General features: G+C 41.7%; 2 protein-coding genes across 2 annotated transcripts in view; one reads left to right on the top strand and one right to left on the bottom strand.

Moving 5' to 3' along the window:
- Positions 1-1,880, bottom strand: part of LOC120027973 (zinc finger protein ZIC 4-like) — a 15,574-nt gene extending 13,694 nt beyond the window's left edge. The window contains exons 1-2 of the mRNA XM_038973070.1: positions 1,451-1,880; positions 722-1,342 (exon numbers count right to left, since the gene is read on the bottom strand). Of these exons, the coding sequence (XP_038828998.1) occupies positions 722-1,342; positions 1,451-1,880 (1,051 nt within the window). The remainder of the gene's footprint in view (positions 1-721; positions 1,343-1,450) is intronic.
- A 7,197-nt stretch (positions 1,881-9,077) lies between these two features.
- On the top strand, positions 9,078-12,452 carry LOC120027974 (zinc finger protein ZIC 1-like). The gene is made up of 3 exons (XM_038973071.1): positions 9,078-10,312; positions 10,808-10,971; positions 11,366-12,452. The coding sequence occupies exons 1-3, from the start codon at positions 9,352-9,354 to the stop codon at positions 11,564-11,566; spliced, it is 1,326 nt and encodes a 441-aa protein (XP_038828999.1). The 5' UTR covers positions 9,078-9,351; the 3' UTR covers positions 11,567-12,452.
- Positions 12,453-13,864: the final 1,412 nt, after the last annotated feature.

Genomic DNA, 13,864 nt, shown 5'->3' with positions numbered 1-13,864 from the left:
ATGTATTTCCACTCCACTACATAGCTACTACCGCTGCTATATGAGATTTCACAACAGTAAGCAACACCTTCTCTCTGACGTGTTTGATTCCATGTTCCCACAGCGGGCAAAGCAACAGTCGGACAGAACAGTCCGTGTAGGCCTCAGTCTCTTTTCTGACGGCATATTTTGGCACAAACAAGAGAGTGCACACGTCAAACGCCTGAGCGAGAGAACTTTCCTCGCATAACCCGCCTAGTATTATCTATGCACAACTTTGGACCACTTGAACAACTCACAACAAACACGTCGGAAATTAAATCGACCAAATAACCCACTAACTATTGCGTAATGTTTACATTAGACTACATGTGGGTAGCCTAGATATTGTTGATTTGAAATTCCATGCTCAAAATATTACATTTATAAACATAACATATATATATATATATATATCAGATAAATAATGCTTTAAGGAATCACTTGTTGAATTTGACCATTATGAAATTACAAATAATATTTGTTTCCCTTTATTTTATGTTGTGGTTACTGTACACCATAGCTTTAAAAATAACATTTCATTTAAATGCAACATCGATTAGAGATTTGAATTTAGCTCTATTGTGTGGAATGGTGTTCAAGCCATTATTAATGATAGCAGAAAATTCAAATCGTAACCTCTACAAAGGTTTGAGGATTCATTATTTACCGGTGCCTCTGAAATGTAAATAAAGCCACTTACCTGTGTGAGTCCTCTTGTGGATCTTCAGGTTCTCAGATCGGGCAAACACTTTTCCACAGCCGGGGTAGGGACATGGAAATGGTTTCTCTCCGGTGTGTACTCTGATATGATTTACAAGTTTGTACTTGGCTTTAAATGGTTTTCCTTCTCTGGGACATTCTTCCCAGAAGCAGATATGGTTAGCCATCTCCGGGCCACCGACGTGATCAACCGTCACATGCGTTACCAGCTCGTGCATCGTGCCGTAAGTTTCGGAGCAGAGTTTTTTCGTCGAGTGTTCCGCTTCGTGCCACTTGCAGATGAGTTCTTGCTTTATCGGCTGCCTCATGTAGCGGAAGAATGCACCGGATCCGTGATGCTGGGCTCCGAGGTTCATGTTCAGATGGTTCAGACCGCCGTAGCCATGTAATGTCGAGGCGGAGAACGGATCAGCCCTGGAGCTCGCCACTTGACTCAAGTGATCAGACCTAACGTACATTTCGCTAGGTATTCCTAACCTTATTTGTCCATTCATGGCTTGGCCACCTGGTGCTCCGCTAGATGACTGTTCATGGTGGAGTCCGGAGAAGAGGGCATGGCTACCAGCATCAGGGTGATGGCCGTAGTGTCCCGGATAGCTACCTGTTGTTGAGACAAACATTCCGTGATGAGAGGTTGAACCGGGGCTCTGGTTGGTCAGTACCGGCATGGCTTGAGCTGTCAGATCTCTCCGAATGAGGAAATCCCTACCTGCGGCTGCGGATAACGTCTGGGCCGTGTGGGACATGGAATAAGGGACGGTCGCCGCCTGCACCGGGCCAAAAGCTCCCGTTTGACTGGAGACCACTTCACTGTGGTCTGCCATATGATGATTGTGGTGGTGATGGTGGTGTGGGTAATGATGGGCTGGGCTGATTTTGAGGGCCGCGGAGTGCCCCATGTGTTCTGGCCCGAATGGACTCGGCCCCAGGCGGGGTTCCGCAGTAATCTCCCCAGGGTGCGAGTGAGCCATTGAGTGTGGATGGCTGCTGAACCCCGGGAAGCCTGTCACGCTCTGAGGGGTATGGTGGTGATGATGGTGATGGTGGTACGCCCCTGCCAAGTCAACTAATCTCAGCGCCGTGTTCCGTTTGGAAATCGTAGGGTACATCACATGGTTTCCCAAAACATCCATGCTCATTACTTCTAATTCTAGAATAACTTGACAGCAGGCAAAATAATAATGATGATGATAAATATATTTTAATCGCAATGAAAAATACAGAAAAAAACAAAAATATATAAGAAAAAAAACTAAAATATAGAAAAAAAACGAAAATATAGAAGGAAAAAAAAACTGTTCTAAGTTCTAAAGTGGCTGCATGGAATCGCATTCGGTTGGCCGGCAGCAGCAGGACGCTTTGATAGTGAAGAATAGAGATTCATGGTAGGCGCTGCAGCCCGTGGCGCTAAACAATCACCCCGCCTTCTAATTGGTCAGAGCCCCGTGATTGACGTCACTTGTGACAGTTTCCAATGTGAAGAAAATTGTTTTAGTGACAGCAAGCAGCCAGAGCGCCTGCGCCGAGCCTCAGGCAACACTTGGAAGAGAAAGATGTATTTTGTATTGCAAAGGTTATTGTACTTTAAACTTCAAAAGTTAAACCGTTAGGCCTACACCCAAGGTATAGCTGTCATGTCTTCTACTGACTGACTAAGAGTTATGGAAGCGCAATGTACCCAAGTTTTGTTATAAGCAAACAACACATAAAATAGACAGGCAAATTAGGCCCAAAGGCAAAGTAGCCCCTCTAAAAAAGTTGTAGGCTACAGATAATAATCAATAGACAAATACAACTTCACAATTTACGAAAATACAATGTCATTGAAATTTATAAAATGTAGCCTTTAGGTTTCCGTTAGAAAATGTGGGCATCAAAGTACCGAAAATATTTTCAAACATAGACTAGTCCCTTTCTCTAAAGCAATTATCCGCGTCGGGGAGTTTTTACGCATCACTCAAAGGCCAAAAAAGATACGGTAAGATAAAGAAACATATTTTATACGTCCTCCGCACCGCAACAACCCTCCTTGCTAGCTGCGCGTCCTCCTCTTCGTCGCGGGATCGGTTTCTGTGTATTAGTGAATAGGGGCGACGCCGTCCATTGTCCCGGGGAAAAGTAATGGAACCGACCTGTTGTTATGATACGGGCTAATTTCGCCCACGAGCCATGTCGGATTGAGACCCTGAACGGGAGCAGATCAGGGGAACGGGAGGTGGCGCCTGATGAACAGCGCAGAACAAGGCAAGAGTGGTAGAGATTTAAGCCCAAAATAAGACTTGCTAAAATATGAGTTATACTTGGCAATGATACTCTGAGAGGGAGAGGGCCGTCCACTGGTGAAGGAAACGGCTGTCGAAAACATAAAAGTTAATCTCATTGATTATTCACTGCTATCGACTCAACAACCCAGTGACCACACTACTGTTAGTCTATACCTTAAATCGTAAAACGTATTTAGAATGTTTTTAATAATTATGTTAGAAGATGGGAGTTAATGGTTAATCACGTTTTTCCTCTCCACTCGTAAGACATTTTTTTTGAACCAATGCGTGAAGGTCCATGATGTTACATCCCATTCTTAGGAGGAAGGCTGTTAAGTTTGCTCGGCCTCAACAACAAAAAAAACTATAACGTATGTGTTGAAGAATGTATGTCTGAAAACATACTAAAAATGTATGCAACATATTATTTACTTTAAAGGGGAAATGATTGGCAGTAAGCATTGGGTATTAAGCATGTCAACATATGCGTAAAAGTGTGTTAACTTATGCATAATAGTTGATTTTGCGTAAAAGTTGGTGATTATCTATGAGCGCAATAGGAAAAAAAAGCTAAACGTATATATTTAAAAACTAACAATGTGCACTGGTCGTTCGCTCGTATGTGCTCTTTGCTACGCTGTCGTGTTTTGTGCATGTCATTAAGCCTACATTAGACCTAAACATTAAAATACATAATTAAAGGAACTGAGCTGCGATGTGATATCATTAACATTTCCACCGACGCTATTTTGCTGCTTCTATGTTGTCTATTTATATGAGGCACCGTTATCAAATGTTTGTCACGGGTCCTCCCCACTAAAGCGTTGCGTATTCCTTTTTTCCTCCAACTTCAACATTTTGTAAATCCATGCATGCACAAATTAATGCATATTAATCCACAGTTACTTAAATACTATTATTTTAATCTGAATTGCATGTCTCCCCTTTATCTTAATCAAATCAGTCGGAGACAAATAGGAATTGTTCTGTGAATTGACCCAAAAGGGGGTCAAACCGTTACCATTAGATTCATGTCAAATATCCCATGTATATCTGTTTAGCTATTAGTCGGATTATAAAGTGTCCATAGCAGTCAATCATCGGGTTGTTGTCTCAGAGAGCGATGGGTATTTCAGAGGCAGTAAAGCCTTCATTTCTTTTGACAGCGTGTCACGCAAATATTTGACTACTTTTGTGACCATCGCCTCAATAGGTATTTATTTCAGAGACCCAGATTGGGTTATGTCCATCCTTGCACGAGGCTCATTGCGCCAGTGAACCAAAAAAAAAAAACGTCCATTCTCATTGTTTAATTAATTCGTGTATCAGTAAAACATTTTTTTAAATAATAATAATATTGCGTTAGGATCTCATTAAAATGGTCATTACAAGTACAGCTACAATGTATAAGAGTGACTTTTTGCCTCGATTTCGTTTTAGACTGTTCTTGTTGTCTTAAAACACGCAGGCAAGAAGTGCATCGGCAACTTTTGTACTAGCCTACTGAACACTGCACACTGCTCAAAATGCTAGACACCATCTCCAACTCCCCATGTGAGTACCACTCCTCACTCCTTCCTGCATGTGTATCAGTTACCTGAACCAAAGCGAATGCATGTGACTTGAGAATCCTATTCACTATTGACAACGCCACGTCAAGCACGTCATAAATAAGTAAATATGACGTGACCCTGGCTATGTTTATGAAATGGCCTCTGCTCCAGGGACCTGATTCAGACTTAGGAAATGTGCACCTTCCTTATGCACGCCATTTCTAAGCACCTCTCAGTAGTTGATGTTCAGACTTACCGTATGCAGGTGTGTAACGGGCTTTGCAGGCGTGGTTCCCTTGCGGCCACTGAATACATTTAATTCAACACGCTGAAACCCCTCCCACTTGCTGGCCAACATATTTTCTCGTGGAGTTTTCATTCAATAGGAGTTTCAGTACATTTATGTTAAGCCATCCCTTTAAATAACCATCCCTTTAAATGCGGTGTTTCTTCTCGACAGACTCACTAGAATACATGGAGAGAACGGCTCAGAATATCAGGGATCCTTTTCAGAACCAATTGTTAGACTTAAAAATAATCTGATCTTGAAAATTATTTAGAGTTAGGAAAGTATTTATTAATAATAAATTAAAAAACTGATTTGGAGAGTCTTTATGCACGATATATATTGGTGAATCCAAAAAAAACAATGGTTTGATTAATCCTGAAGCTGCCAAATTCAATTGTTCAATCCATGAAATATTATTGTAAAGTGGAAAAAGGTGTACAATAGGGTTTGATCAATAGTCCTTTAAAATCTACCTTAATAATCCTACCTAATCATGGAGCTGTGATGACAACTGTCCGGTCGTCGTGAACCGTGCGCCAGGCTCCAGGTTTAAACTGCTACGTGTGGTCTGAGTTAAATGATTATTCAAATGCAGTAGGCTACATATTCTAAATTATTGAACAACTTGTAATAGGTTAGCATAATATGATCCACTATTGCTAGCGATCCTCAGGAACAACCACACCGACGTGACAGAGGAAACTAATGGAACCTGATGATGGAATGTAAAGATGCTAAATGTGAGGAAACTAACATTAACGAGACTGTTATAAATGTCTGTGGGTAGAACTGACGCTGGCTACTGATAGTGTCTAGTATTTAAAAGGAAACAAATTGTTTAAAACAAATACGGTGAAAAGTCAGGCATACAATTCAACCATTCTAGAAACCATAAATCACCTATGTATGTTTGGCGCTGTACTGTCATTTGCGCATGTCTACAGAAGCCTAAAGCTTGGCTCTCCGCATTTCATCCCTGAAAGTTACAAGGCCAGCATTTCATCAACTTCACTGCGGAAAAGGGTGATACGTTGATAAGCTTCAGTTTCCTGCCATGTGACTGGTTTCACATTTGTCTCCAGTGATCATAAGGTAAAATAGATCTAAAATAATTGTAATTTATATTTTAAAAATCCCCTGATCCAAACAGATTACTCATTTACCCAGCTCTGTTCAATAGCTCTGATCAATAGCTCTGATCTATAGCTCTGATCAATAGCTCTGATCAATAGCTCTGATCTGTTAATTTCATGGAGAAGGGTGTTATTTCTATCTAAAAAAGTAGACGTTGTTCCACATGAAACCGACAGGTTGATCGACCTTATTGATTGTTTCAACGCAACGTAAAGGTGGTGGGACTAAGAGGGACTTTAACGTCAGAATACGGCATATCTGCAGACACAGCCCCCGACACACCTTCATATCTGTGATCTCCACCCCCCAAACGAATAGCGGGTTAATAGCATACCATTATCGTGCTTAAATTCAAGGTCAGAATGCGTGTATAGAGAATAGTGCATAAAAAGTGATTTACCTTAAATGTACGTGCACTTTAACTCGGGTAGGAATCTCCCCCTCCCCCACCCCGGTGCCCAGTGTAGGGTTGTTGTAGTCTGCAGAGAGAGAGAGAGAGAGAGAGAGAGAGAGAGAGAGAGAGAGAGAGAGAGAGAGAGAGAGAGAGAGAGAGAGAGAGAGAGAGAGAGAGAGGTAGAGAGAGAGAGGTAGAGAGAGAGAGAGAGAGAGAGAGAGAGAGAGAGAGAGAGAGAGAGAGAGAGAGAGAGAGAGAGAGAGAGAGAGAGAGAGAGAGAGAGGCATCTCGAGAACACACTGCGGTAATGTATATAGACTTAGTTATTTCTGGTCCAAGATGAGCCCTCTTGTAAACAACTAGAAAGAAAATGGATAGGGACCAAGACCAGACCATAGCCTAGCAATTCCCAAAACGCGTAATGGGTTTATAGGCTATATACATACACTGTATACATATTTTGTAACAAATAACTCGAAGCACATGCCTTTCACCAATCGGAATTAGATTGCCTATCGAAAATGAAATGCATTTCAGAATAAGGCCTATTTTAACGCAATTAATATCAGTTGTTAGACACCGCATGATAGACTTAATATCACTATTATAATATCACTATCACTGTTATGTTTAGATCAAAGCAATGCCTTGTAGCTTGTAGTCCTATCGACCATAACTTACTTAGAGGCCTCCACTGATGGAATCCATATCATTGGTCACCCTGATGTAGAGATTCTCCATTGCCGTATCCAAATAAAGAATCAGTCAACAACGCATGCGTCAATCACCGGATACTTCCGATGGCAGATAAATTAGTCAAAATAAACATGTATGATTCAACTATGAACCATGTTTGCTTTCTGTTGGTTTATTTGAGGGTTCCGACACCTTTTATGTGTTTGGGATTCGTAGAAGTATTTATTTCTTCCTTTTGCAAAGTCACTTCGACACACGTGCCATCCTAACGGTTTTCCACCTGTTGAAGGGTCTTCCAGATTGTGTGTGTGTGTTGTGGTAGTCTACTTAAAAACTTACTAAAAGTTGCACGGAAAAAGATTGAGAACTCTAGACTCTGTTGTCTTCGCGTTTGTCTCTCTGGAGTGTATGAAGCAGAAACTGGCAGTCAAGATGATATTTTAATGGTTCGTATGGCACGTCTGTTCATGTGGCTTTGAACTCCAGCAGCCGGAGGTTCCAGCAGCGAGCCTCGCAAATCCCACTTGATAACTTCGACAACCCACAACGTTCTACATACAGGTTAGGGTAGTGCAGGCTATTACCAGTTTTCAAACAGGAGAGCTTGAGATATCATTATTATTATTATTTTAAATAACGGATTATTATGTTTCTTTATGATGATAACTTTGTGTATGCTTTTTTGGGACACTTTTGTCAGCATGTGTTTTAGGTGAGAATGGTGATGTGAGAGTCCTGACTGCATATGTTCCCTTTATGAGGCTGCTGCAAAAAGGAACAGGAAAGTAGAGAGAGGGAGAGAGAGAGAGAGAGAGAGCTGCAGAATAGAGTTCACAGACAACTATAGCCAAGGCCCTATATGTTTTAATGGTCACAAAGAACACCTGACGTGTAAATAGCAACACATGAAGTGCAACCTTCGACGACAGCTTCATAAACGAGGTGCTGTATGCACACGGCGTGATGACTACCTAGGGATTGTAACGTCAGTGTTTTTCAACGTTGACATTGACATAGACGATTGCTATGTGGAGATAGACCTCTAGCCTACCTGATCTGACAAATGAATATAAACACGCTATATCATGGTACATGTATGATTATTATTAGTCATATTTTCATGTCATTGTGGCCTTATGTTATTGTTTGATGTCTTGTCACATATTGACGTTTGGATCGTGTTGTTCGATTCCCACGTAACGTTAGAAAAACGCAATATATTGTTATGAATTCCTAACTCACACTTGAACGGAGAGAGAGAGAGGAAATGAGTGTTCTTTTCTGTTCCTCGGACATTTCACTGAATCCAAAGATCGCCATGGAAATCAACAAAGACACCGCCATGCCCTCAACTTGTGTCTTATGAAGAGGAAAAAAAGGCCCGGATCAACAACAAAGAGTTTGTAGTATACTGCCTCCCAGTCTCTGTGCTGTCAGAGAAAGATTGCGCAGCAACATCATTAAGCGACACATTGACTTCTTGTGCAGCCGAATGGCCATGCTCAAACAGCAGAATTTGCACACAACTTAATGCTCGGAGAAAGTGTATTTTAATATTGCATGGAGAGAATGGTTGTTGCTATGCATTAGTTGCAGAGGAACATGCATTTGGACTTTTAGCAGTGTCTAGTGTGACTGAATAGCCGACGACCGTCTACATTTTACACCGTCTATTGTAGCTTTTATTTTTCTCAACTTTCTTTCTTGTGTTATTCAGCCGTTTAACCAAAACCACAGTCAGCAATCTCACAATACCTGGGATTGATGATGCACACGGACCAATAGGAGAGGGGCCACGGCACGCGGATTGTTATTTGGTGGGTGAACGTTGGTAGGGGGATAGGGCGTCCTCCAATGAGTGTCTGAGTACCGGGTCACATGTTGCCCCCCCCCACCCCCCCACCCCTTCCTCCCCATTCATCAGGGGTGGACTGTGTTGTCTTTTCAATTCATTTATCTGCAGGAATGATTGCGACTATCAGTCTGAAGCTCGCCGCCTGACTGGGGAGGTGAAAGTTTCGCCACAGGAAGAGAAACCGCAAAATATAATATTGTAGCCTCCATGATTCGCGTGTGGATCGGATGAGAGGTAGAACAGGAAACATTCCTATCTTGTTTTAGGTAAATAGAACATATGTGGATTGGAGTTTGCTCAGCTCAGTAAAGTCCGCTAGATATTTTTTGCAGAGAGAGAGAGAGGTATAGAGGTCAGAAGAATATCTGTGCATGATTTTTAATTCCTGCTCTCAGTTGCCTCATTGAGTTGTAGACTGACGGAAGATGCTGCTGGACGCAGGACCCCAGTACCCCACCATAGGAGTCACTACGTTTGGCTCCTCAAGGCATCACTCAACAGGCGAAGTCACAGAACGAGAAGTGGCTTTGGGGATAAATCCATTCGCAGACGGGATGGGCGCTTTTAAAATCAACCACAGCTCCCACGACCTGGGCTCCGGCCAGACGGCGTTCTCCTCCCAGGCTCCCGGCTACGCTGCTGCCGCCCTGGGTCACCACCACCACCCGACGCACGTCAGCTCCTACTCCACCGCAGCCTTCAACTCCACCCGGGACTTTCTCTTCAGAAACCGGGGCTTCGGAGACGCAACCAGCGCGCAGCACAGCCTGTTTGCCTCCGCAGCGGGAAGTTTTGCAGGGCCACATGGACACTCCGATGCCACTGGGCACCTGCTCTTCCCCGGACTCCACGAGCAAGCCGCGAGCCATGCGTCGTCTAATGTCGTCAACAGCCAGATGCGCCTTGGCTTTACCGGGGACATGTACGGCCGGGCTGACCAGTATGCCCACGTTACGAGCCCCCGATCCGACCACTACGCCTCTTCTCAGCTGCATGGATATGGCCACATGAACATGGCGGCTCACCACGGGGCAGGGGCCTTCTTCCGTTACATGAGGCAGCCCATCAAACAGGAGCTCATCTGTAAGTGGGTCGAGCCCGAACAGTTGTCGAACCCCAAAAAGGCTTGCAACAAAACTTTCAGCACGATGCACGAGCTCGTGACCCACCTGACCGTGGAGCATGTTGGAGGACCAGAGCAGTCGAACCATATTTGCTTTTGGGAAGAGTGCGTCCGAGAAGGAAAACCGTTCAAAGCTAAATACAAACTGGTAAATCATATCAGAGTGCACACCGGAGAGAAACCATTCCCGTGTCCCTTCCCCGGCTGTGGAAAAGTGTTTGCCCGATCGGAAAATCTAAAAATCCACAAAAGGACTCACACTGGTAAGAACCAAAAGAATGATCACAATATCCACTCCAAAAGCTGTTTGCGTAATAAATGTTATGCTACTAGAAGTTCAAATGTTTTGATTATATTTGTTTAAATACTATTGTTCATATAATACCAAATTGCTTTAATTAGTCATGTGCCACTACAGCCTAGTATTCCTATTCTGTACCATTTAAATGAATAGAAAAGTGACCAACGTGACATGCTATTGCATTGTTTATCTTAGTGGTGCAAGTAAACATGTCATCACAACAAAATGTTAATGTCTGAACACATAGCCTACAGCACTTTAATATATTTTGGTAGCCCATGAAAAAAAACGAATGCTGTAATATACCTGAAGATAATATTTTGTCATGTTCAATGTGGTGGTAGCCTAAATTCCCCCACCTCACTGAAATGTTAATGTTAAATGGGAATATGTACGTATTTATATTTTCATTGTGTAACATTTAAAAAAAAAAATCTATATATGTATTTTTTTTAAGGTGAGAAGCCTTTCAAGTGTGAGTTTGAGGGCTGCGACAGGCGGTTTGCGAACAGCAGCGACCGGAAGAAACACATGCACGTCCATACGTCTGACAAGCCTTATCTCTGCAAGATGTGTGACAAGTCCTACACACATCCAAGCTCTCTGCGGAAACACATGAAGGTACATATTGGGTTTACTTTTACATGTTATATTCCATTTGAATTTATAATGTATATATTTTTTTAATTCCTACACCCTTTCGAGAATGAAAGTGCATGCATAAAAATGCAGTAGCCTACATTCCAGCAAACACGAACACAGAAACAGCAGGGAGACGCCATGTAGCAAATGCAAATACCTGTTGTGTCTTCATAAAGCCTCTCTGTTGTCATATCCAAAATATTGCATTATACATTTTAATGTCTGGACATTTAAAGTGTTTTATTTAGGCTATTAATATTTCTTATTCTCACAATTGAGAATCAAACTGGAAGCCTGCATATTTCTAGAAAGCATGCCAGTCTATGAAATTTACACTGTAAAATGTTAAGTTTTGTTTTTCACTGTCTTGCAGGTTCACGAGGCTACCACGCAAGGACCTCAACCGTCGCCAGCGGCCAGTTCCGGGTATGAGTCGTCCACGCCGCCCACCATCGTGTCCCCGTCCACAGAGAACCAGAATTCCAGTTCCATATCACCGGCAGCCTCGACAGTACACCACACGACCAGTCACCACAACACGCTGTCGTCAAATTTTAATGAATGGTACGTGTAAAATATTTTCACAAAGCCTGCAGAAATAGGACTGGAATCAAAGACTTTGAAAGTCAGCCTATAACGTGAGGACCGAGAAAAAAAACGAGGAAGCCAAAATGGTTGGTTAACGGCTAAAGAGAAAGAGAGAGAGAGAGTGATGCATGGACAAGGTGCAAAGCCAGCTACCAAGTTAACGTTTTTTTTCCGTTTTTTTCCTGACTCTTTTTTGAAAGACTGCACACGAGAGACCTAAATGCATGCTATCTGCGGGTCGTGGCCTGATTCTGTTTTTGTTGTACATAAAGATTCCCAGTTCAAAAATGTAATATTTTATTTTGTAAATACTTATATAACAGTTTAACGGATTTGTGCAAATGTGGTCCCTAGATATATGGAAAATGAAATGGTTTTAACAATAATATTGCGATGAATAGTGTTGATTGAACCGAATGTCGTAGTTGATGTGTACCCAATGTGAATTACTCAGTATAACTACCGTCTCCACTATGACGTCGACCTTACCGACTATTAGTCTATGTATGTGCTTTTGTATTTGGTGCAACATTTCGTCTACGGTCCAGTTGGAGTAGCACAGTACTTACCATTGCTGTTATTTAATGTCATGTCGATAAATCGTGTATAGTGAAAGCCTGAAACTCCGTGTCGTCTGTTTATGTAGGCCTTCGTGATAAAATATAACAACTATTTGTTCATTACCTTGATAATGTCAAGGAAGTATTACCTACATGTAAATAGCAAAATTTTCCATATTTATCCGCATGTAAAGGGTAACATGTTAGAAATGATCGGTATTTATGGAGAAATGCGCTAGTATGTAAAATTTAGTTTGCAAAAAATGTTTGGTTACATTTCGTACTATATTAAAGGATTAAAAATACAACCAACTATTTGCCTTTCCATATTTTTGTTTCTCATAGCCTATATGTTGTTTAAATAGGCCTATGACTGGATATCAAAATGAATGATGTGTGATTATCTTTGTATACACTCACTCATGCATAACAAAAACGTAAATAGATGACTAGGTCTTTATTAAACCATTACATATGAGTTATTCTAAAGAACAAATTAATTATAATACTATACGTAGGCTTAAAGAATTAAAATGACTAAAATATATGACTAAAATATTTCATAACACGTCAATAAAGGGACATATTTGGACCAACTTATTAGGGTAAAACCCGGATGCATTATACGCTTATCAAAGCGTAGCATTCTAAATCTCATCAAGCTTGCCTTTATAGGCTCGCAGAATCAAATTCAGTAATAGGAATTAATGTTAAGTAATTCGATTTCCCCTGTCCTTGTGTCCCTTTTATCCAAAAGTAACATCCCAGCCCTTGCCCTCGAGTAATGTGAGAATCGAAAAGATGAATAGTGACAGTTCTACTTCTCAGTCAGAGTAAACGAAATTGTTTATGTTGTTACTTAATTGTTCTCGATGTTATTCAGTTTCCCGTAGCTAGCTGTGTCGGATGGATGCCATAGTCTAGTGTTGAGGAAGTGTTGGGACTTCTCGAGTCAGTGTTGTAGTCTTTGTTCCGTGGTGCAGCCTGGTTGACCGGACCATTAGGCAGGGTTCACGTCAACAGACAGACGCCAGTGATCACAAGCCTGTCCTGCGTGGTTAACACTGCCAGTGCGCGGGGCTAGGCGACACAGAATACAATGTTCCCGTAGATCTGTCAGTCTGCAGCTGACAACATGACACATTGGAACGGACGAAAAATGAAACAATTCTAAAATAAAAGCCGAAGCTAAATAGACTGCAAACAATGTAGTATTGCATAATGATCAATCATCAGTCACAGTCCACAGAGAGTGTGTGTGTGTGTGTGTGTGTGTGTGTGTGTGTGTGTGTGTGTGTGTGTGTGTGTGTGTGTGTGTGTGTGTGGTGTGTGTGTGATTGGAATGGCAGAATGCATGATATCTGAGGTGATCTGTTTGAAATGTATTCATATTTTCTTTGCATGGGCTATTAATTTTTTAGATAAATGAATGATGGTACTAAAGTGACTTTTTCGACTCTATTTAACACTATCTATCTAGGTTATAGTGTTGATACGTTTCCATTCACGCACCGTTAGACCCAATAGAAATGCCGCGGAGGCTATATATCCAAACATATGTTTTGATTCATACAATGGGATTCATTTTGTTTTGAAAAGACCCGTATTTATCGTTTCATGCATTTTCTGACAAAGCCAGAAGGCAGAGATATAAATCAATATCGACTCTGGTCTTAATGGACTATGGAGATAACACATACGGGCCTAAAATGTAACTTTGTAAT

Source organism: Salvelinus namaycush, chromosome 33, assembly GCF_016432855.1.
Source record: "Salvelinus namaycush isolate Seneca chromosome 33, SaNama_1.0, whole genome shotgun sequence".
Taxonomy (NCBI): Eukaryota; Metazoa; Chordata; class Actinopteri; order Salmoniformes; family Salmonidae; genus Salvelinus; species Salvelinus namaycush.
The sequence above is the reverse complement of the archived record's forward strand: the minus strand, read 5'-3'. Positions and strand labels throughout refer to the sequence as shown.

Coding starts and splice junctions, on each gene's coding strand:
- LOC120027974 (XM_038973071.1), top strand. CDS start 9,352: ATGCTGCTGGACGCAGGACCCCAGTACCCCACCATAGGAGTCACTACG. Junction 10,313..10,807: donor CCACAAAAGGACTCACACTG/GTAAGAACCAAA, acceptor ATTTTTTTTAAG/GTGAGAAGCCTTTCAAGTGT. Junction 10,972..11,365: donor CTCTGCGGAAACACATGAAG/GTACATATTGGG, acceptor ACTGTCTTGCAG/GTTCACGAGGCTACCACGCA.